At 42.0% G+C, this 24,058-nt stretch overlaps 2 protein-coding genes across 2 annotated transcripts in view; one reads left to right on the top strand and one right to left on the bottom strand.

Moving 5' to 3' along the window:
• Positions 1-24,058, top strand: part of LOC139663712 (F-actin-uncapping protein LRRC16A-like) — a 123,146-nt gene that overhangs the window by 82,765 nt on the left and 16,323 nt on the right. Inside the window, exons 22-28 of the mRNA XM_071542430.1 lie at positions 5,821-5,993; positions 7,559-7,627; positions 13,971-14,064; positions 14,298-14,396; positions 16,170-16,298; positions 17,233-17,364; positions 17,815-17,990. Coding sequence (XP_071398531.1) covers positions 5,821-5,993; positions 7,559-7,627; positions 13,971-14,064; positions 14,298-14,396; positions 16,170-16,298; positions 17,233-17,364; positions 17,815-17,990 — 872 coding nt within the window. The remainder of the gene's footprint in view (positions 1-5,820; positions 5,994-7,558; positions 7,628-13,970; positions 14,065-14,297; positions 14,397-16,169; positions 16,299-17,232; positions 17,365-17,814; positions 17,991-24,058) is intronic.
• Positions 9,431-11,461, bottom strand: LOC139663710 (serine/threonine-protein kinase pim-1-like). Its single transcript, XM_071542429.1, has 8 exons — positions 11,407-11,461; positions 10,975-11,184; positions 10,737-10,831; positions 10,590-10,637; positions 10,244-10,471; positions 9,892-10,069; positions 9,614-9,790; positions 9,431-9,522 (listed from the first exon to the last, which is right to left on the bottom strand). The coding sequence occupies exons 1-8, from the start codon at positions 11,459-11,461 to the stop codon at positions 9,431-9,433; spliced, it is 1,083 nt and encodes a 360-aa protein (XP_071398530.1).

Here is a 24,058-nt window from a genome sequence, read left to right as displayed (position 1 = left end):
CAGTGTGCTACTCCAAAATCCCCCGTGGGTTGCCAGTTCTGCATCTATCCTCCTATCTAACTGACATTATCTCTCTGCTGCATGTCATTACCTCTAGTTTGGGATTATTTAGACATTCAGCAAGGGCGTTAGATGGGTAACCTGTCATTTCCTTTTACTCTCTTCTTCAAACCTGCAGTGAAATAAAGGGACCACCCCCCCCCCTCCTCCTCCTCCTCCTGCTTCTATCTCTCTCTCCCTCTCTTCCCGTCCCTCAATCCATCTCACTCGCTCTATCTCTCCCTCCATCATGGAGGTATAACAGCTTCTGGCCCCCGTGTCTGCCCTTCTCTGTCTCCCACAGTGCTAGATTGATGGTCCTATTGAACTGTATCGGTCTCTTAGTGTGTGTGTGTGTGTGTGCGTGTGTGTGTGTGTGTGTGTGTGTGCGTGTGTGTGTGTGTGCGCGCTGGTTTATCCGACAGTGCAGACGGCCGCTGAAATACAAAGAAAAGACGGGAAATGAGGGAGCGGATGGACAGAGCGGGAGGAAGAGTGTGCGCATGTGTGTGTGTGTGTGTGTTATCTGTGTTTTCCCATCTCACTGTGTGTGTGTATGTGTGTGTGTGTAACCGCTCTCTCGTGTTGCCAGACAGCCGTAGCCGACACACAAACACAGATATGTGACGGCTTGTAGAGATAACAAGTTTCATATTTTCTTCACCGGCGGATCCTCGCTTAGCCGGGACACACACACACACACACACACACACACACACACACACACACTAGCTCCAGGGTGTAGATTTACTCTATTGTGTTTATGTGGTCATGGCTCGGGTCCAAGTAATGAGATCTGGGGAAAGCTCCTGGCTGCGAGGGAAACGTACACTCGCACTTGCCGGCCACTTTATTAGGTACGCCTGCTCGTTACACGCCAACGGGCCCCCGCTCCTCCAAACAGCCAATCACGTGGCGGCGGCTGTCGGTTCAGCGTCTCAGAGGCAGTCGACCTCCGTGGGGTTTTCACACTACAGACGAGTGTAGAGTTTACAGAGAAAACAGCTCGTTAATGAGAGGGGTCAGGCGGGTTCAGGAGAGAACAGAAAGGCCACAGGTGCTCCAGTAGTCTTTACAGCAGTGGAGTGCAGAAGCATCTGAACCATCTGATGACCAGCTACTAGATAGGTGTACCTAATAAAGTGGCCGGTGTGTGTAGATACACAAACTATATTCGGTAACACTTTACAATAAGGGTCACTAAGTTAAGGGTTAGTTCATGCTTAATAAACATTAACTAACCCTTAATTAACAGTTAACTAATGTGTAATTTACTAATGGTGTTCATGTTAACTAAGGTATTAATTTATATATAGTTAATAGTTTATAAAGATGACTATTAAATAATGTATAGATTAATACCTTAGTTAACATGAACACCATTAGTAAATGATTACCAGACACATTAGTTAACTGTTAATTAAGGGTTAGTTAATGCTTATTAAGCATTAACTAACCCTTAACTTAGTGACCCTTATTGTAAAGTGTTACCAAGAGGGGTTATTAATCTCAATGGGACTTCCTGGTAAAATAAAGGTTAAATAAAATAAAAAATAAAATAAAAACAAGTTTACAGAATAAATTCCAACAATGACGCGCAGATCTTTTCTTCTTTACGTTTTTCAAAAGGTTTTTAATAGTAATTATCAGAACAGGCAAGTGATTTTTCTGGTCCACCAGCTCAAGTCTTTATGGTTTGGAGATGGCATCTAAAATAAAAAATAAAATGCGTAACTACATTCACAGGTAGGAGGTAGGAGTATATTAATTGTGGTGAAATAGACTGCTACACTGCTATACTGCTGATCACAGAGCGCAGAGTAAATGAGTCTCATTTGAATATTAAACAACATTATTCATTAATTTTATGGAGGGACATTAACGAGGTTCATTTGTTTCTGGCAGGAGGTCGCTCTCGTTTGCGTGTCACCGGTCGCAATTTCCCCTTTTTCCTCGGCTTTATTAAAAGAGACGTGCGATGAATGCGTTGAGTATTGCTCTCATAATTTCTGTGATTAATAACGGCTGAGGCCCTCAGCTGCTATGGCTCCTGGGAGGAATATGCCGAGTCAGCTGTTTCAGCCACAGGGAGGGATGGGAAATCTGATCTTTTGTTCTCTTTGTAGCCAATCAGAAAGGTGTAATAACAGTCTGATCGAGAAACACATTTCTGATGCATGATGGGAGACTTGTCTAAGCTCACGCCTATTCAAATTTGCATATTTAAGGAGCACATGTAGGCAGTAAAGATGACGATATGATAAATATGTCTGCTTCCTCGGACAGACCTGCCTTTATTGCCATGTTGATACGACTCTCCCACACAGTGACCTCATCATCAGGACACACACACATACACACACACACACACACACACACACACACACACACACACACACACACACACACAAAAAGCCCTTCATTAGAGAGGGACATATTTCATTCATCACTCAGTTGCCCCATCTCTCCGTTTTTTACTCTCTGTATTATATTACGCACACACTCTCTCACTCTCTCTCTCTCTCCCTCTCACTCACTCACTCTCTCTCACACACACACACACACACACACATATACACACACTTTCCTTACAAAAAATGCATCTCTCTCACTGTATGTGAGGAAGGAATGCCAGGATTGGTTTTTGTCATTTTCAAGAAAAGGACAAACACACACTCCTTTTCTCTTTTCTAACACAATACACACATGCACACACACACCCTTATCTCTCACACACACAAACACTGGCTTTAATCCCTCTCTCTCTCTCTGACCAGTCCAGTGTTGAGCTGCTCTACCTATTTTTCAATTTTCTACTACATTGCTGCTTTAAAGCTCGTTGGATTTACATTGCCTCCCTGCAGCAGCTGTGTGCATGTGTGTGCCATCAGCTTGTCTGTGTGCATATGGTATAGATAGAGTGTGTGCATATGTGTGTGTGTGTGTGTGTGCATTCATACTGTTTGCCAAGCTGTGTTAATCTGCCTGACAGCCAGATGCTCTTCCTCAGAAATCATATTCAGATTCTGCCCTGTTAGAGATACACAGGTGGCCATTATTTCCTCATTGTTGCATGTTTTTGTGTGTTTTTCTATTGTATTGTTTTCATTTTTGCAGGTAGAAAATGTGCTGTAATTTCCCTTATAAGATCAAGTATTCAGTTCATCAATTCATTCTTGTGAAATCCCAGTGGTGGAAAGTAACTAAGTACATTTACTCAAGTACTGTACTTAAATACAATTTTGAGATACTTGTACTTTACTTGAGTATTTCCATTTGATGCTACTTTATACTTCCACTCCACTACATTTCAGAGGGAAATATTGTACTTTCTACTCCACTACATTTATTTGACAGCTTTAGTTACTTTTCAGATGGAGATTTGACACAATGGATAATATAACAAGCTTTTAAAATACAACACATTGTTAAAGATGAAACCAGTGGTTTCCAACCTTTTTGGCTTTTGACGTCTTACAAAAAGCAGTGTGTAGTCGGGTCACATTTCAGATGTCTATGAGTTGTTAACAGCTCCACCAAATAGTGATTTTTCCCTCTAAACCTCACATGGTTTCATTTCAATAAATGTTCAAATGATCCAATATTTCAGCAAAAATCATTAGAGAAAGATTAGAGAAAAAGTCCAAAAACTGAAAACAGATTTGTGTATCAGAACTTTGTTTTTTCTTCTTTCCTCTCCCATTAATCATCTCACGACCCCTCAGATTTATCTGGTGACCCTTCGGAGGGGCCTGACCCCTAGGTTGGGAACCACTGGACTAAACTAGCTAACTGTATATAAAGTAGTTCAAACTAGCTCCACCTCCAGCAGCTACAACAGTAACATGCTGCTTACACACTGATGCTTCAGTATTAATAATCTAATGATGTCATATATAATAAAATATCAGTCAGAGGGACCAAACCACTACTTTTACTTTAATACTTTAACTACATTTTGCTGCTAATACTTATGTACTTTTACTTAAGTAGGATTTTTCATGCAGGACTTTTACTTGTAATGGAGTATTTTACATTGCTGTATTGGTACTTTTACTTAAGTAAAGGATCAGAGAACTTCTTCCACCACTGTGAAATCCCCTGTTCCCCTTCCAATACATCTATCTATTGTGCATTTGTGCTGCAGTACCTCTAGTGGATAGAGCAACAATGCAGCAGCAGTGCAGTAAGCATAGAAAAATGGGATATTTAATACACGATTTTCGGTTTTTAAGATGGATTTAATACGGGCTGACCTGATGATTAAATCCCTGTTCTGATGCCCAAAAAGAGCAAAAAAAAAAATCCTGAAAAAGGGAACGTGTGTGTGTGTGTGTGTGTGTGTGTGTCCTAATTGGGCGAGTAGGCAGACAGTGAAAGGGCCGGCTTAGTGAAGGCAGATCACAGGGCTCAGGAGTGTCCAGCTGTGTAAATGGCATGCATAATACAGCAGCTCAACACTCTGCTGAACAGACGGCCGCTGTCGGGGATTTGTAACCCCGCACATCACATATTGCATCACAAAGAACGCCACTTGATCCAATGCTAAATGTTTCGTTTTTGGCCCTGCTATCAGAATATGTTTGATATTTTTAGAGAGGCTTCCTGCAATTTGAATATCTCTTACGTAACAACAAAGCCCACTTTATCCTCTGATGTGTGTTTCAGTTTCGTTTTGCAGAAGAAAAAAGTTCCCTAGAAACATTTTGAAAATTTCTGAGATTTTTTACCCTAGGAATCCCCTCAGATCTTTTTATCTTACAACAATAAACAGTCCAAATAAAGCTCTTGTCAACAGGCAAATCCTGACAGCTTTGAATGTGGCATAATCCCATGTTTGATGGATTTTAGGTGGATTTTTAAAAGCTTCAGAGACTTTTCTCGAAAGGTGTCAAACTTGCCGTAAAGCTCTATGACAGTGGTTCTCAACGTGGGGTCCGGGGGACCACCAGGGGTCCTTGAGGGGGCTCCAGGGGGTCCCCAGCAAATTGATGAATTGTTAAACTTCACCATTATTTCATTTACAAGAAGTTAACGCAATTAGAGAATGTAGAAGAATGACTGTTTTGATCATAGTTTCACTGTTATCTCTCTACCTACAATACAGATAGTCATGGGATTCTGGACAAAATCATATCTGACAATAACAATATCCTCAGATTTGGGTCTGAGAGACAAAATCTCATCAAATGGGGGTCAGGCATTCCCAACCGTGGGTCCGCGGCCCCCCTCGGGAGACGCCACAGGGCGGGGCGCGAGGCCTCATTATGTTACAAATCCGCAGATACCCCAAAAAAAAACGAAATAACCATCACTCACGACAGAGATCGCATGCGGCCGAGCAAATTGAAAAGACACCGGGACACCGAGCATCCGGAGATTAATAATGAATAAAGATACGGACGTGTTTGACGGGGGAAAAGGAATTGGCGCTGTCAAGAAGAATATTAATGCCTTCAATAACAGATATTACAATGGCATTTGTTTGAGCTGGCAGCGATACACAATGAAGGCCATTTTGACTGCTCGCTTCAAAGTGCCACAAGCCAGAAACACACACACACACACAACTGGAGAGTGGCTCATCAATCCAGCTTCTATTAAAATAGTAGACTATGCAGCCTGCAGGTGCCAGATAAACTTCACACTGCCCCCCCCATTCTCCAATAACACTGTCAAGGAAACAACAGATATACCAGTCAGTCATAATAGGATTCTCTCTACCCCTTGTTCTCCTAATACCAATCCTCCTCTCCTCCCTCCTCTCCCCCCCCCCCCCAGCCCCTCACCTCCCTCTCTCTGGCAGACTCCAGGCTGAAGAGCGACCTGACCATCGTGCTGAACGCCCTCGGCAGCAACTCCTCCCTCACCCGGCTGGACATCGGCGGCAACGCCATGGGGGACATGGGGGCCAAGATGCTGGCCAAGGCGCTGCAGATCAACTCCAAGCTCAGGTGTGTGTGTGTGTGTGTGTGTGTGTGTGTGTGTGTGTGTGTGTGTACGTTCAGGGACTCAGGGACTCAGGGACAGAACGTTTCTTTCTAATGCCTTTCTAATGGTCCTGGTTTGAAGCCGGGGAAGTGGGGTTTCTGGGTGCGGATGTGTTGTATTTATGAAGCCAGAGGTTGCACAGTATAATAACAGGGAGGATCAGGTGGAGCCTGCAGGAAAAGCCGGCCCATATTGCCCGCCCACACATAGCCCCGAAGCTATTGTTATTGCCAAGAACAGGTGCAGACACAATAGGGATGGAACTGGGGATGTTTATCTCGCAGTATGATTCACTGCAATATGGGGTTCATGATGCAATACAACCACACTGCAAAAAATATTAAGGTTCAGTTCAACTTAAAAACATAAGTTTCCTTGCTGCCTTAAAATTGTGAGTTGACTGAAGTAGTACTGAATAGTTAGGTCAAAGATCATTAGTTAGTTGTTCTAATGTAGAAAAGCTAACTGAGTGAACTGAAGACAATAAGTTCAATCAACAAATGACTAGTCATGCTGATTCATGTTTCCAAGTTGAATGCATTAATTGATAAAGTGTTATTTATTTTTTCACGAGGTTTGCTAGGTTTACGTTCGAGTTCCTCTTGTATCACATGATTAATACACAGCTCAGCATATAGTATGCAGCTGCAATACACTTACTTGTAGTGGATTGTACTTGCCATGTGCATCAGAGAGAAACTTACTTGATTGTGAATTCCCAGATACATAGATAAGATAGTAGATTTTATCATGTTTTTTTTTTTTATCAGAAATTGACCTATGATTCACCAAACATACATACATAACAAGTCTCTATCCTGTAACTTCATTCAAACCAGAAGGAGGAAGAGTTTCTGGAGAGTTAAACTGAATGCAATGCATGCTGGGAAGTCTGCTAATAAACTAACAGTGTTGAGTTTAGTGAATGCTTTATAAGGTGTTCTTTCAATTCATAATTTTAAGTCACAAGATGTGAACTCATGATTTTAAGTCATGAAGCTCATAACTAGCACTTTTAAGTTGAAATCGACAAACACATCTGCATACATTGTGTTAACTGATAAAGATGAGTTGATTTCACTAAATTGCACTGTGAGTTTTTACAGTGCAGGATACGATGTGATAAATGAAAGTTTAATAACAAAGTCTGACTGCAGAATTCTGTTTATTTCTGAGCCATAAATCTTTCTAGCGAAGCTATTGGCTGCTAGAATGTAAACAATTTAAAAATGTCTTTACAAAGTGACAATAATATCATGTGGATGGAGAGCTTGTGAAACTGATGGTCAAGCCAAAGGGCCTTGGTCCCATTGACTTATACTAAAGTGGGTGTAGTTTCTGCAGCCAGCCAGTAGAGGGCAACAGAGGGATCATCTCTCCCAGGACTTCTGCATTGGCTTCAAAAGCCAGGGCCACTTTTGGCCCCTTGGTTGTCACTAGATAGCAACCAAAATGTTGCAGATCATCTCTTTACTGAAGTCATTGATTCAGACTTCCCTTGACTTGCGTTGTGTGTTTGTCTGTGCAGGACGGTGATCTGGGACAAGAACAACACCAGCCCACAGGGTCTGCAGGATGTAGCAGCTGCTCTGGAGAAGTAAGTAACACCGTCTGTATCTGTGTGACTACATGTGTTTGCGTGTATGTTAAAACCTGAGTGTGCAAGCGTGCACTCTATCTCTTCCATCCTCATTTGAATAGTGTCTACATGCTGAATACAGATGTCAGTTGGCTTTGTGCTGAGCAGGGGGAAACCTTGAGGTACGGGGAGATGAGAAGGGAAGGAGGGAGGAAGAGAGACAGAGAGGGTTAGACAGCAACAAAGAAGGAACAGAGACAGCTAAGGGGGAAACGATGTTGCTCGCAGACAGAAAGGAAGAAAGGATAGAGCAGAGAAAGAAAGACAAACAACAGGTTCAGAAGGGATTCAAGCACATTTTTGTGTGTCTGTGGATCTGAATGTCTGTTCAGTTTTCAGCGGGGTGTGTGAAATGAGACGTGCATCTCTACAAATTTCCCTCTGGGACTGTTTATCCTGTTTCCCTGTCTCCCCTCCTTTCTCGCTGCTCTCTCTGATATTCTCTCTGTTGTATTATTGAAACTCCCCATGCATCAGAAAACAATGCTTTACATTACACCCCCCCCCAGATTTTAAATACTGCAAAATAACCTCCATCTCTTTATACGTATGTTTTCAAGTGAATTGACCTTAATCACACGGCAGCCATTTTGAACACTCGGGGTGGGAAACTATAAGAGCGAGTATAGCCCAACTCTATTCTACTGTTGTTGTGAACCAAGATACATCATACGAGGGTTTATTTCACAGATTCCCCACTGAAAAACATATTAGAATAGTCCAGAGGAGTATAGGTTGATATTAATAATATTTTTGCCATATTATCGCAAGCTACCAGTCTAGCGTATAGACTCTGGTAGCTTGTGATAAGCTAGTATTTACTAGTAACCTAGTAAGCTAGCAAACTAACTTCCCTGCTAATTTCAAGCAGTCATGTTTGTTGTTACTGACCTTTTTAGCTAATTTGGTAACAGTTCCGTCTATCTGAAGTCCTCATTTATGTATTTAAGTGTGTTTTATATATATATATATAAATCTTCCCAGTTTCTCACCATTAGTGTTCAAAATGGCTGATTACGTCAATAGACAATGTATAAAGAATTTTTTCCTATTCTGATCAGTCACTTTTATTCGCCAAATAGTGTAAATCCGCAAGGAATTGGATCATACTGTATCGCAACAACAAATCACTTTCACTGTCAATATAAAATCAACAGTTAGCAGTGTATGATGTGATAACAGCAGTGAAGGAGTTTAGTGAGAGTCCAGTGAACCAGATATTAGAAATTGGAATAACTTGAGAGTCATTGCCACACCCTAAACATTAATTATTTTATCACTTACCTAGCTAGTTCAAATGCACACTCCTGAATTAGCCAAAGCATTTTTACCAGAGGAGTTTAACTGTCTTCAGCTCTGATATACGGACACAACGAGCAGCAAAGTGTACATGAGCATATTCAGTTTGTTTTTAGCTTATATTATTAGATGATAAGCCATGAGATTCTGGTTTGTTGACAGCAAGCAGTAGCCTGTCCTCCACATCTTAAGGAACCATTGGTGAAGAGACATTTCATCACAGTAGGCTGAGTCTGTTAATTCCTGCTAGCAAACGTTTAACAAATGCTAAATGTTTTTTTGAGACAGAAGGCATGTGATTGCATTCAAACACTCCTGTTAGGCAAACTGCAAGCAGTCAGGGAGAATAAAGCATTTTCAACCATTCAAGTAATCAAATCATTCATCAAGACTGGAGGTGGCTCTAATTGCTTATATTTTTTTGAGCCAGTTTTCAAAAATAATGGGTGATTGATGGCGTGATCAATGGAGCCAGGGGTGGAGCTGCAGGTGCTCCAGAGTGAAGCGGCTATCGGCACACTTGTTCAGACACCTTTTCAGAAAGTCCTGACAATCTGGAGAGAAAAGACAGGGATCAAAAGATGAATACACATCCTGACTGTGTGTGTATGCGTATTTGTGTGTGCGAGTGTGTGTGTGTCTCACATTTGGAAAAGCCGTCGCCCAGTTTGGGCTTTTTGTGCACAGTCTGCCTCCCGCTGTCAAAGGGCAGCTGTCCGGCCAGCAGGGTGAACATGAGCACCCCCAACTGCCACACGGTGGTGGGGCCGGCTCTATAGGAGCCTCGCTGGAACCACTCCGGAGGGGTGTAGGCAAGGGTTCCTGTATTCGGACGGAGAGAGGTGAAAGAAGACATTGGGTAAGCTTGAGAATAATCGTTTCAGAGATTGGAGAAGGAGTGAAGAGAAGCCGGGGCGGCGTACCGTAGCCCCCGGTGTAAGCTCCTTCCTGGAAGACGCAGCCGCAGCCGAAGTCGATGAGGCGAACACGCGGGACATCGGAGCCCGTTTCGATCAGGACGTTCTCCAGCTTGATGTCCCGGTGAAACACTCCTTTGGCTTGGATTTCCGCGGCTGCGTCCACCAGCTGCTTCATGATGATCTGAGGTTAGATAGAAAGAGAGAGAGAATTTTAGATAGATCGTCAGGGTGGGAAAAGCTTCGAAAACGACATTCAGACACTCGGGATGCTAGAATTCTCGTCGGGTTCGCGGCTCTTTAGGGGCAGGCGGACCGCTCTTCCATCCATCCATCCATCCATCCCTCCCTCCCTTACCTTCGCCTCGCGCTCCTGGACGCGGCCCCCTCTGGCCTCGAGGTAGGCGTTGAGGTCCGCGGCGGGGACGGGCCTCTCGAGCACCAGCACCAGCTCGTCGGCCAGGTCGAACCAGTCGACCAGGGTCACGGCCGCGGTGCCGCCGACCGATCCGGGCTCAGCTCCAGCTCCCGCCTTCTGCAGCAGCACCACCTCCAGGGGAACCCACCGCTGCTTCCCGTTCAGAGCCTTAAAGAAATGTTAGCAGGTGCAGGGAGGCTGGATGAGAAAGAAAAATCCTACCTAAGCTGCTCTTTTTCACTTCTAGAAGTTCCAATTCAACAGAAAGAACAAATACTTCACTCACCATTCGCGTGTAGAGCACAGCTGCCTTGGCAATGTGTTTTATTGCAACCTACAGGACAGAAACACAAATACTTTGACTGAGCACTTACACAGCATATAGTGAATGGTAAATTTTGTGTGTGTGTGTGTGTGTGTGTGAGAGGCTTACAGGCAAACGGTCCGACTTCCGATAGCCACCATAGACCAATCCATAGCTTCCGTAGCCAAGCAAGCCAGCCTCCTCGTACCTGGCCTTAAATGTAGCTACACACACACACACACAAACACACACAGAAATTTGTTAAGTATACTTGTGAGGATCTTCCATTGATTCATTAATTAATTCCCAAAGCTAATCTTAACCCTAAACTAAACCCCCTGTGTAGAAATCTATCTTTCTGTCTGACTTCTGTTGTTCGTTCTTCTGGGGTTATCTGAGGAAGGCGCTGGTCCTGGGAGGTCCTGGGAGGCCGCAGGGCTTCCAGGGCTTCGGTCGGTTCCCCTCCTCCTCTTGCTGGCCCCCTCCTGGCTGCTCCCGGAGCTGGCCTTCCTCTTGCTCGTCCTCCTCCCCGCATCCTCCACCGGCAGGTGGAGGGCTGCCGGGCTGCTGTGGTTGCCTAAAAAGTGGAGGGGAAAGAGTTGTAGTGTTGTATGGCACGGCCTTCCTATCAGGTCAGGACACAAACACCTTATCATGATGAGAAAAACAGCAAAAAAAAACAGGAATCACAGCTGTAAATTGAGGTACTGAACTGGGATTAGTGTCCAGCCTACCTGATAAATCATATGGATTAACATGTAAGAGGGACTGCAAGTTTTTGCCAGGATGCCATACTCACCTTGATGTCTCTCGGCACCCAGAGACTTGAATTCCTGCATAGACCGACAGGCCATGATGCGGTAGATGCCTGTTCCAACAGGACTTTTGACAATATTGATGGAAATCCAAATAAGCAAAGCTTGTAGAGTGTATTTCTCTCAGTGTGTCTTAATCTTGCAGTGTTCTAGTCGCGCTCTGTTGTCTGCAAACGGTGACCAGTGGCTCCAGAACTGCTTGGACTCTGTGATGCCAGTTGTGACTTCACAAAGCTGACAGAATGTTCAGCAATCAATACAATTAAATGTAAACAACCCTATCAGCCCCCCTATTATGGTCTGTTATGGTCATTTTGTGCTATGGGGCAGGAAAAATCTTACATATTGCCCCTTTAAACCTGGATTCAGTCTCTGTATAGTATATTATAATGGAATTCATAAAAGCAGGGGGTTTTTTTCCTGCTGTGCTGCCCCAAGTTTTACTGTGTGATGGACTGAATAAAGTGTGTAACACCTAATGGCAGGTTTAGTATGTTTCTCTAGATAGTTCTTCTAGTTTTGACCCAAATATTTTTTTTTTTCTTCCATTTTTTTAGCTCAGTCTTGAATAAATCAATGGTTCCCCCCTGATCCCCCCTCTAATCTATGGCACATTGAGCATGTTCAAATGCACAGTAAGCCCATGTTTACATGTGGATATCCTGATCACAAATATACCCATATAAATTAACTAAAAAATCAATGACCAAATGACCATGGAAACTGGGCTTACACTGACTGCCATAAAAAACAGTTAATGAGTTCAGGACCATCAACTGGCTGAAGATTCAGATCTGACACATTGGTGCCATCTGTCCTGCTCCAGAGGGAAGTTCTTGTTGACAGGCAGGTTCCTGGGTGGGCACTGTCAGACACAAGCTTCTCTTCCTCTTACTTCACCCAGGCATTGCGCACAGCTTTTGGGTTTTTTTTTTAGCTAGCAGCCAGCTACCCACTTTATCTCCAAGGATTTACCTTGGGATGGCAGCAGGCAGAGTTGTAGCAGACAGTGCTGGAGGATACTTTCTATAATGGATGTGCACAGTTGTACCAGGATTAGTTGTGACACATTGAGTTTCCTTAGTTGCCTCAACAAGGAATCTGAGGGTCCTTAAAAAGTCTTAAATTCTGTAAATTTAAGGCCTTAAAAAGTATGAAAATGTCTTAAATATAGTAAATAGAGTCTTGTTTATTCACAAAGTAATGCTGGTTAATTTGCAATTACTTTATACCCCTTGCACCCTGAGTTTCCCCTTAATTATCCTCTTAAGTGGGTTTAAAGTTAGAGTTTTTTTTTTTTTTCATACTGTACGACAGTGTCACATACATATTCTGTATCTACTCGTTCTAACGCTTCATTGAAGCTATGGCACGCTTATATTGAGTGAAATATTCACCCATTCATAAACCCAAGATGCCATTTCTTATGGCTGCATCAAATGGAAAAAATGTAGATGTCTTGTGCATCATTTTCTACACATTTAACTGTAATTCAGACATGTTTGGTATCTTTGGAAGCCTTGGGATCTTGACTAGAATTTGAAATAAAGTTCTGAGGCTATTTAGCTTGGCTGGGAAATGTGTTTGTATTGATATATGCAGTACCGACATGTTTTATTGTTTTGCATGCACCACATGCATGGGACCGGGTTAATAGAGAACAGACTTAAAGGTCCCATATGGTGTAAAACAGGATTCCCCTTGCCTCTGTGATTATTAAGGAGTTGGATGGTCTATCTAAACATGGTGAAAGTATCAAAATGCACCATCGCCAACTAAATCCACACAATCCATATTAGAAAAGCGAACCTCTAAACGAGCCGTTTAGAGTCACATCCTCATTTCCTCTGTCCTGAGGGTGTGTGTGTGTGTGTGTGCTCTGAGGCCAGACCTATCTGAATAAAGATGAGTCAACTTACCTCAGAGGTTCAGCCATCAACATCTATCTCTCCCTCCAGACTTTCTTCTGTCCAACTCTCTTCTTCTCTCTTCTCTCTGTCTGTCCTGCCTCCCCCCCCCCCACACACACACACACAGAAAGCAATCAAGAGTTCATTTCACAATCCGTGCACTCTGACATCCACTACAATTGAGATCTTAAAGGGGTTACAGTCTCACTTTGTTCATGTGTTAAGAAATCCACAGCCTTCATATTCTTTTGAATTTTTTTCTTAATTTAGCATTTGGCTAATTTATTCATTTGAAGCAAAAAGCATGTTATTCTGAAGCCAGTTTAGATTGAGACGGCTAATTAGCTTTTTCTCTGAATCCATTCTCCTGTTACTTTCCATTTCCTTTTCATTACAGAAGTAGAGGAAATCATAATCTCTATTCAAATATTCACATGCTGTGTTTTGAATATGCATAATGGAAAAGAATCCCTGAAATGAATGGGATATGCGTGGTAGCAAATGAGATATCTGCGTTGGAAATGGTGAATGAATATATCAAGAAATAGCACAAGTGGGTTGTATTTCACATGTATCTCTCTCTCTCTCTCTCTCTCTCTGTCTCTCTCTCTCTCTGTCTCTCTCTCTCTGTCCATTAGGAACTTCACCATTCGTTTCATGCCCATCCCTATCATTGATGCCTCCCAGGCTCTGAAGGCCAGTCCGGAGAAGACCGAGGACGCGTTGCTCAAGGTTCATTCTTTATTCTTTATCAGGATTTTCAAAATAAAAGCCTTCTTTTGGGTGGAGTAACAGTGCAGCAAACATTTAAAAGTATGAAACCTACAATGGCTAGAAAAACTAAAAAAAAAAAAAACACAATTGGATCTATGATCTTAGATTATTACTAATCAGTATATTATTTATGGTTATGAAAATGTTATTTATGGCTATGAAAATGAACTTGTGTCCCCCCCCCCCCCCAGATTGAGAACTATCTATACAGGAACCATGAAACCAGGAAGTACCTCCAGGAACAGGCCTATCGGCTTCAGCAGGGCATCGTCACCACGACCACACAGCAGGTGCATGCACACACACACACGCACACACACACACAAGCATCACCATGCGACAACAGATTTACATTGTCTCTCTCTCTCTCTCTCTCTCTCTCTCTCTTTTCATTGAAGCCTCTTTGAGGTCCCACTGTGTTGCTTTTCTTTCTTTTAAATGTTTTTCCTCTAGAAATACAGAGGGAGATTTGCCTTGTGAGGAGGTATTAAGCTGTTCTCTATTGTGCCCATTTCTCATTTTGGCATATCTGTAAAACTGCATTTATATTCTGCCCAGAGGAAACAATTTTTCACTAACCAGGGCTGAAATGTCTAGTCACTAAGCCAGTGGGCTAGTAAAATGTTCTGTTCTAGGCAGGGAGGACACTGTAAATGTTACTGTTCAGGTAAAAACAGCAGTTTGCCTCCAAAGTGTCAAAACGGTACGAGAGCCTGGCCATAGAATGGACATTATGTCTAATTTGACTTCTAGCTGTTGTTGAATTTTATATTAGGTGGAGAGAAATGTAATATATCAGGATAAACCCCTGGAGATGTATCATCTCGTTTTCAAGGAGGTCCCAAACAAATGCCCCAAACAAATGGAAAACAAATGGAAAACAGAACAGCACAAGACACAATAATATATACAACACAACAATGACAAAACAAACAACCAAACAAACAACAAACTAAATAACAAAAGAAAGAGAGAAAAAAAGAGAGTTACAACCTTAGACTAGACACACTCAGTAAAAAAGAAAAGGATTAATCTATAAATAAAGGAAATAAAGGAACAGTGATGGCATTACTGAAAACATAGGCAATCTGTTTTAAGATGAGAAAATAAAACATTTTTAAATAAGCATTTATTTACAGGTAACTTATTCCAGAAGGAGCCCGGAACATAAAAGCTTTTTTACCAACTTCCTTAGATACAAAGGGGACTATAAAGAGGATCTGATCAGAGCGTCTTAGTGAATAATTTGAGGTATAAGGAACAAAATATTGTTTTAGACAATAGGGACAGTTAAAGTTAATGCATTTAAAATTAAATTGGTACCAGTGAAATTGACGTCTTGTATCTAAAAGTGGGAGTATTTGATGTGGTCTTTTTATCTTTCTGTTTTACTTGATTTGATTCTTTTAATGCAATGCATTTTGCTTGTTCTTTTATATGAATTTTATCTTTTTATGATAATGATAATGAATTTTTATTTATAGAGCACCTTTCAGTAGCTCAAAGTGCTTTACAGGATGGCAAAAGAAAACAGATAAAAGTGACATAGTATCCAGTCAATGTATTGAGGGGAAAAAAAAAAAAAAGTCTGTCTATCTGCCTTCTATCTGCTGTCTTTTATCTGCCTTCTATTGATGTAAAGCACTTTGAGCTGCATGTTGTGTATGAAAGGTGCTATACAAATAAAGGTTATTATTATTAGTATATCAAGAGGGAGCCACCTGAGTGTGTCTAACATTGTGCAATGGTGTGTAAAAAAAGAACCTAGTATAAATCTGCAGGGTATGTTATTTATAACATTGAGGGGATGAAGATCAGTTTTAGAAGCATTCAGGTAAACAATGTCAGCGTAGTCCATTATTGGTTAGTATAAGTTGTGAAACAAGTCTCTTTCTAACATTAAATGTAAAACAATGTCTGGAACAATAGGTATTATAGGTATTGAAGTTTATGTCCATTGATGCCAAACATAAGGTAACCCATAAACCCTCCTGCCACCTGCCTGTGTGCCTGTGGAGGTGTCACATCCGGATTCTCACGCCTTCCATGTCATTGTCTCCCAGATGATTGACAGGATCTGCGTGAAGGTGCAGGACCACCTGAACTCTCTGAGGAACTCGGAGGCGGACGCCATCATGGAGGATGTCCGGTCGGCAGAGAACCTCATCAAAGACGCCAGGAACTCTAAAACGGTGAGGAGAGACGCATCAGACGTTCAGCCAAAGAATGATTTTCCCCTTCTCAGGTCGCTTCATTTGATTCGTTATCAAAGGCCTAGAAGCTGAAAACTTTAAGTATTTCACAAGAAAAACAAAGCAAAAATGAGAGAAAAATCTGAAAAAATAGGCGTGATAATACATGTATAGTAGAAATATGTTTTTTCCTATCCCATAAATCATCTTGCGTCCACCCAAAATTAGTAAAGTTAAGAACCACTGATCTAATAGTAAAGTAACAGCCAAAAAATAGTTTTAATATATTGTGAATTTCTCTCAACAAGATTATTATCCTGGGATTGTATTGCTGATGAATGCAAATGAATATGGTCCATCATTTTTTATATTTTGAAGTATAATTTTGGTCTCTATACCACACCTGGTCAAATCTCAAAGGTTTTACTACAACAGGAATATATGTACATGCATAGAAGATGCATACACAAGTAAATGAATTATTTTACAATATGAATTGTTATGATAAGCTTAAGAAACAACTTTGCATGCAAGCAGAACCTTAATTCTTTTCTCTGTTCAAAATCTTTTTATTGAGATTTTCAACAAAAGTTCCCAGGGTTGGGCAGGCATATTCCACATTGTTATAAAATATACACCAATGTAGTATCAAATAAAAATAAAAACAGTGACAATAGTGACAGTAATAAAGTAAGACGTCCCCCCCCCCCCCTTGATTACCTAGAATAGATACGAAGCACATTATCTAGAAATAAAGAAATAAAACCAAAGCTGTAGCTATTTCCATGAAGTCAGGTGTTATTTTCGTGTCACAGGCAGGGCTAGAATGCATGTCACACTGTCGTTTGGGTGTTATGAGAACCTTAATTGTGTATGCCTTCTTGTCTCTCTCCCCTATAATTCTCTGCTTGTCCTCCTCCGTGTGTCTCTCCAGCTCCTCCCTAACCTGTACCACCTAGGAGCCGCTTCCAGAGAGGAGGTGAACGGCTCCTCGGTGGGGCCCATCCAGGAGAAGCTGGAGTCCATGGCTGGGGAGGTGACTTCTGTCATGGACCAGCAACTACAGGTAAGCTTAGACTTTCTACTTGGTGATGGCTAAACTATGAATTGAAACCACGAATAGGTCATGTTTTATTCTTCTTTCAATGGTCTTTTTTATTAAACAGTCAGTTATAAATGGAACAAGAGTCCACGGGGAATGTATTTTCTGTCTTATATCAACCCGACACAACAAACCCATACACATACACACAGAGCTGACACATAAAGGAACACAATTTAAACATAATGATAATGTTAGCAAAGGTTGATACATGATTAAGTATTAATAGGTAAAGTCAAAGTGTTTTATCTATCAAATGTTTTGCAGATTACTCCTTTCAACATTTAAATGCCATACACATTTATCAGAGCCAGGAGACAAGATGCACAATCTGTATGTCAACTAGGGGTTTCTTTAATCAAACCATTTAACACACACACATCCACTCAGCCCTTGTCTTGTCTCTCCTTCCAGACTCTGTTGGAGTCGATGGTGGACGCAGCAGAGGCTCTGTGTCCCCATGTGATGAAGAGGATCAGCCTTCGTCAGGAGCTGATAAAGGCCAGCACCACCAAGATGGTCGTGCCCAGGAGCTTCGTCACCAAAACCCTCCTGGAGCAGTCTGGGGTGGATATCATCAACAAGATCAGGTGCGCGCGTGTGTGTGGGGAGAGGAGAGAGGAGAAAGAGAGGGGAGAAAGAGAGGGGATAGAGAGAGGGAGGGGGAGGAGGAGGGAGAGGAGAGAGAGGGAGAGGGTATAGAGAAGGAGGAGTTAGGGGAGAGAGAGGAGGATAGATGAGGAGGGAGATAGAGTGAGAGAGGGGAGAGGAGAGGAGGAGATAGAGGGAGAGAGGAGATGGAGGGAGAAGAGGGAGAGGGGAGGATAGAGAGAACAGAGAGGGGGAGATAGGGAGGAGTGAGAGAGGGGAGATGGAGAGAGAGGAGGATAGAAGGAGGGAGTGGGAGAGGGGAGGATAGAGAGGAGAGGAGGGGGAGAAGAGAGGAGGGGGGAGAAGAGAGAGGGGGGAGGGAGGAGAGGAGGGGATAGAGAGAGGGAGAAGAGGGAGTGGGAGAGGGGAGGATAGAGGAGAGGGGATAGAGAGAGGGAGAGAGGAGATGAGGTGGAGAGAGAGGAGGATAGAGAGGAGGAGGGAGAAGAGGGAGGAGATAGAGAGGAGTAGTGAGGGAGAAGAGAGAGGGGGAGAGGAGGAGTGAGAGGGGAGGAGTGAGAGAGGGGAGGGGAGGGGATAGAGAGAGGAGGAGGGAGAGAGAGGAGAGGAGATAGAGAGAGGGAGGAGAGAGAGGAGATGAGGAGGAGATAGAGAGATAGGGAGGAGATAGGGAGGGAGGAGATAGGGAGGGAGGGGAGGGGAGGAGGAGATAGAGAGAGGAGTTCAGTAAAGTGAAAATGTTGGATAAAGCCAATCCAAAAAGACACACCTCTGCAGAAACTCCAGGGTTGAAGCCAACTCTGATGGGTGATGGATGTTGAAGCAGTAATATCTCCCAAACATCATGCACAGGGCAGAAACCAAGGAGGGGATGTTGTTGTGTACGATGTTTCCATCCACACTCAGCATGAACCGTCTTGAAGAATAGCAGGATCGTCCTAAAAAGAAAAAAACAACAAAAACATAATTCAAACAAAATTAAAACAAGACTTGTCTTCCTGAAACATTTCACAAAACAATTTGAGCATATATGTTTTTAAATTTTCAAGGTCAGTTAAATTGCTTACCATCAAAACAGAAATCAGTGTATGTGCAGGTTTAGGGGAGAGAAATGTAAGGCCTTTTCAGGCCACTTTGACTAACCTTAAGAGCTTACAGTAACAAAAACATTGTGCAACATGAATTTGTGTCCAAATAGACAGAAACGAGAGAAAGAAAAGGAAGAAAGAATAGAGAAATACAAAAGAGAGAATGAAAGAAAGACCAAGAAAGAAAAAAATGTTAACTTACCACACACAACAATGGTGGGAGTCAAGCAGAAGCAGCACCATCTCTTTGAAGTCTTCAGAGCAGCCACTCAGCTCTCCCCTCTTCACTTTAAACTTTGTTACAGCCTGGAGGAACTTGTTGTTCTTGTACACACAAACAGTATTCATGTAGTTCAGGAGCCGTTTCCCCTTCAGATCCACATTCCGCGTGAAAGTTTCTTTAAGCCCAATTCCGATGAGTTCCTTGAAGTGGACTGCCATGGCGAGTTCGTCGAACCAAAACGGCCACTCTTCCAGGAGGTATTTTATATTTTTCCCCTGGTTGACTTGTTTACGCTGTGTGTAGAAAGTCGACTTCATTAGAAGTTTGACCTCCTCTGGATTTGCATCAGTTTGCTGAGACATCATCTTCAGTTTTTCTGTCTTCTCCTGCTGGCTCTGGGGTCTCTCCAAGGGGCAGGAATTTTAAATCCCAATTAATGCACCCATAAGTGTCCTGGATTGCTGCTCTCGGTTCTGGAGGGACTTCATCTGTGTCAGACTCATCAGTGCGACGCATCATCTCACAAACCACAATCCGGACCATCTCCCTTCTCATTCGTGGACTTGGTCGTTTTCCTCTCTCCGATGACTGCATCGGTTCCTCTGGGAACTTCTCCCACGGTATCATAAAGGTATCCACCCAGTCTATATCAGGGCTTTGGCAGCTGTTGGAAGAGGTTGAGGATGAACTTCTGGGTGAAAGGGACTGCAAGGATGCGGGAGGTCCTGGCGAGGCACCGACAGATTCTGGCGACAGATTCTGGAGTCTGGCCTGCAAAAACACACGCATACACACAAAAAGAGAAATCAGGAACACAATGTGAATGTTTTTATATTTCCGATTGATCTTTTATGCAGGCTACTCTGGGCACTGGTTGCATCCTGTACTGCAATACTTGACTTATAGCTCAGCTTCCAAGCAGCAAGGACTTTTCGGGCTTGAATTGGCCTCAACGCTGACAGAAAATAGGCTTCCTCAATAAACCGAAAATCATCATATGTCTCCACCCCAAGGGATCGTAAAGTCTCTTCTGGAATATCTTTCGTCATCTCTGGAAGGTCAGGCAAGACCTCAGTGATGGCGGTGCGTAGAAATGTTTGCTCCAAGTCAGTCATTTCTGGAATCAAGGAAGAATGACACCAGTTTTCAAGATTACAAATGAAATAAGACAAAAGTAATAAGACATTTAGTCAAGTAACACTGTACATACAGTATATACAGATAAGAGGAACCTCTACTTTGAATATACAATGCGAGTGAGGATTTACACTTTTTATTTCTGTACATCTAGAAGGAAAAACTGCTGTCACTTTCATATTTTTCAAATAGTATTTTATAATTTTTACTAAGCATACATGTGCATTTTTAGTATGGTTTCTCCAGTGGCCAAGATCATGTTTATTTTGACAACACACTGTGTTTCAGGAGAATGGCTTGGTGCCCGTCAACAATGTATGATGGTAACGGATAAAAATCTACCAAGTCGTTAGTGACAAAACGGAGTACAAGGTTGCAATGTCTTAACATTGAGTACAGATGGTATTCAGAATGATAGTCAGCTTTATGTATATCCATCACAAAATACACAGCTGCATAATTTTGAATTAAAATAATGAGTTCTCCAAACTCCATGGACGCATTTTTTGACACAAGGAAATGCCCCTTATGATGTACCTTTATACTGTATGTCTGTGGAAACACTAGTATTGTTTTCTGAAAAGCCAAACTCTCACTGCATGTTTAATTGCATCACTGTAAAGGTTTGGGTAAAAAGCACAACTGTCTTTGACTTGCAGAAGCTGACTGCATCCTAGCCCAGCTGAAAAATACGCCTGAAACATCTGATGTCTTTCGGATAAAGTCAAGCAGATGTTTTTAAAGTTTTTCAAATGTCTGGCACATCTCTTGAAGTAGCTGTGTTTACTTTCAAAACGCATCGTCCACACTCTGATCAAGGGGCCAAATTTCAAAATTAGTACCGGATAGTGCCGCAAGAAATGGTGTTTTGGTTTTAGTGGACTCTCAGGAAATAAACACTTTCTTGATACAAATATTCTTGGATTATAATGTCAAGATAGGCCACCTGTGACAACGAAATCTTTTGCGCACAAATCAGATCAACAATATCTTTAAGCTGGAGAGTTAACTGCCAGACATCATCTTCTGGGGTAATGCTTTATATTAAGGTCCTTGTAATAAGCGTTAATAGGTAATAAGGCCCTTATAAGGTGCCACAATCACAGATTTTACCAATAGCATCATCTGTTAGACAAATGTCATTTTTTAAAAGTGAACGTAGTTTACTTAAAGTGTAATCCTGTCCCAACTCATGCACATTTTGCATTTCTTCGACAATTGTCTGTATTGTTGAAGCTGGAAAAGGGAGCTGCCCTTGCAATTTTAGGTAGAATAAACATACATTCCTAAGAAAGGTCTCATTGAAATTCTGTGGCAATTCAATGCTTTCATTTGTTGTTGCATCATTTGAGCTCTGGGAAGCATCTTCACATGCAATGACAGCAGAAGACTGAGAAATAGTTTCCCTGTACATGTCACCTATGCTATCCACCGAACATGCTCTACCATAAAACTTCAATTAAAAGCGAGTCCCAATTAAACCGTCGAGTCCCTTTTACTGGCTGGGTGTGGCTACAGTTTTGACAAATAAAGGCCGGTCTCAATGAGAAGCCGGTTGCCATTGACGCTGCGAAGCTACTACTACTACTAGCTCCCTCTCTTCATTCACTTTCTAGCTCGCTCGACCGTCTCTCTCTCTCTCTGAGATCAAATGAATGATTGGTGTTATTCGATAGCCTAATTTTTAAACAAGTTATATTCATACTGGTTTAAATAAACAATTTCATAGTACTATTTCCCATATTTGCTGAGCAAGAGTTTTGTGCGAAAAGAATTAAAGGCCTGTCCCATATAGACGCCTGTCCCAAATATAGGCCGATTGAGTTCAGTGTTTGAAGCAAATAAAAGCCCGGGCTATTAATTGAAGTTTTACGGTATGTTTCCTGGACATATGAGCAGTAAATGATGATTTCACAGTGAACGTATTTTTACGTGCTCTTTGAAGTGGGATATAAGTTCTTTCACTGTGTGAAATTGGCGCTCACACAGCGAAAGTGCAGGCACGTTGTGAACCCGAAATGAGCTAGACTACCATAGAGGGTTAAAAGCTGCATAAGTAGAAAATGTCCGCTTGCAGTCAGCGCCAACACATTTGAAAAAACATTGGGGCTCGTTCCTATGAACTCTGCTATGCAGCACATAACCACTCAACGTCTCTAGTGTTTTGCTGCAAAAACGGCAGGTAATCATTTTTAGCAAACTAACAAAACCGCCGTTTTACCACTGAAAGAGTTCAGCGGTAGAATGAAACGCCAGACTAATTAACCCCCAGTCAGTCAGCCGGGGGTGAATTAGTCTGACTGCAAAATATACCCTAGGTCACAAACAGAAGCTAGTATTTTTCTGACAACAAACGGTCATGTATTTCAAGTTTGAAGAAAAGGAATTGTTAGTTTACCTGTACTACACATCGTGATTCTCCATGTCGTCATGTACACACAGCTCCATGCGCTGGCAGACTGGGCAGCGGGCGCACACTCAGCCACAAACCGTTAATTTCGCCAAGCTGGCAGCTCCCGCGATAATTAGCCGCGTCGAGCCGCGTCAAGTTACACAAAGCAGATCGAGCTGGGCAGGAAGTCAGATACAGGAACGGTAGAGCATCCGGTAAATTTTCAAAATAAAACACCCTGTGCAGACTCCCGATCGTATATCACATCATCAACGCTATAACCGAGGAGAAAAGGAGAAGAAATGCAAGTGTTCTCCTCCTGCGAACAGGCACTATATGTGAAATATAGATACGAAATAATTATGAGGATGAATGTATTTTTAACAGCTAAACACAGCCACAATTCTTTGATCCATGTCGTTCATAACTGGACTTAACTGTATTAACTTTGTCTGTAGGCTACAGCACAACAAAGTAGGAAATAACAACAATAAACACAATTAAAACAGACAAAAAAAGAAACCATTTAACTACACAGCCTACTGGTAGAAGCACAAAAATCAAGGAAAAATGACCAAATCAGCAAGTCAAATCATTTCAAATCTAGTTTGAAATTCAAACACAGGCGTTTATTTTCACGGGAATGTCAAATTTACATTGAAAATCAATACTGTTACATTTAAAATGGCCTTAAGGCACTATACATATTACCAAATGACATTATTCTGTAATGGAAAAAGCAGAAGTTTATAGTCTATCTCTCAAAAGTAAATATGTATGTCAATGAACATGTCAGTGAATTACAAGTCCTTGTGTCATTGTTTACAAACAAGATAGTCAAATGCTTAGCGGTGAATATTACAGTGTACTCTAAGTATTTTCTGATGTAAACTATGGCTAAGGTTTTGATGACAATGATTGAAAATGCACAAGGCTGCACTTTTTCTGTATGGCATATATCAGTTTCACCAGTACAAAGTTACACATTACTGTATGTGGGAGACTTATTGCAAGAGATTGGACAGGATTCACATTTACGCTTTTACTGTTTGTACTGTAATTTGTTGACAGACCATGTCATTGCGATACAGAAAAGAAAAAGACAAGACTGTTGTACAGCACTGCATAGCACAAAGGAAAAAAATACAAAATTAGAAATGTAAACATGGGAAACACCCTTAGACAGAACTGTACATGCAGTGCTGT

Source organism: Centroberyx affinis, unplaced genomic scaffold (genome assembly GCF_046629955.1).
Source record: "Centroberyx affinis isolate AG114_WGS23_722 - 3 ecotype Tasmania unplaced genomic scaffold, CSIRO-AGI_Caff_v1 ptg004101l_1, whole genome shotgun sequence".
Classification (NCBI taxonomy): Eukaryota; Metazoa; Chordata; class Actinopteri; order Beryciformes; family Berycidae; genus Centroberyx; species Centroberyx affinis.
The sequence above is the reverse complement of the archived record's forward strand: the minus strand, read 5'-3'. Positions and strand labels throughout refer to the sequence as shown.

What these genes read in the sequence shown, in the direction of transcription:
- LOC139663710 (XM_071542429.1), bottom strand. Translation starts at nt 11,461, where the DNA reads ATGGCCTGTCGGTCTATGCAGGAATTCAAGTCTCTGGGTGCCGAGAGA. An exon ending in CTGTGCTCTACACGCGAATG is followed by an intron (nt 10,472 to 10,589) that starts GTGAGTGAAGTA and finishes CATTTCTTTAAG; the next exon opens with GCTCTGAACGGGAAGCAGCG. An exon ending in TCCAGGAGCGCGAGGCGAAG is followed by an intron (nt 10,070 to 10,243) that starts GTAAGGGAGGGA and finishes ATCTAACCTCAG; the next exon opens with ATCATCATGAAGCAGCTGGT.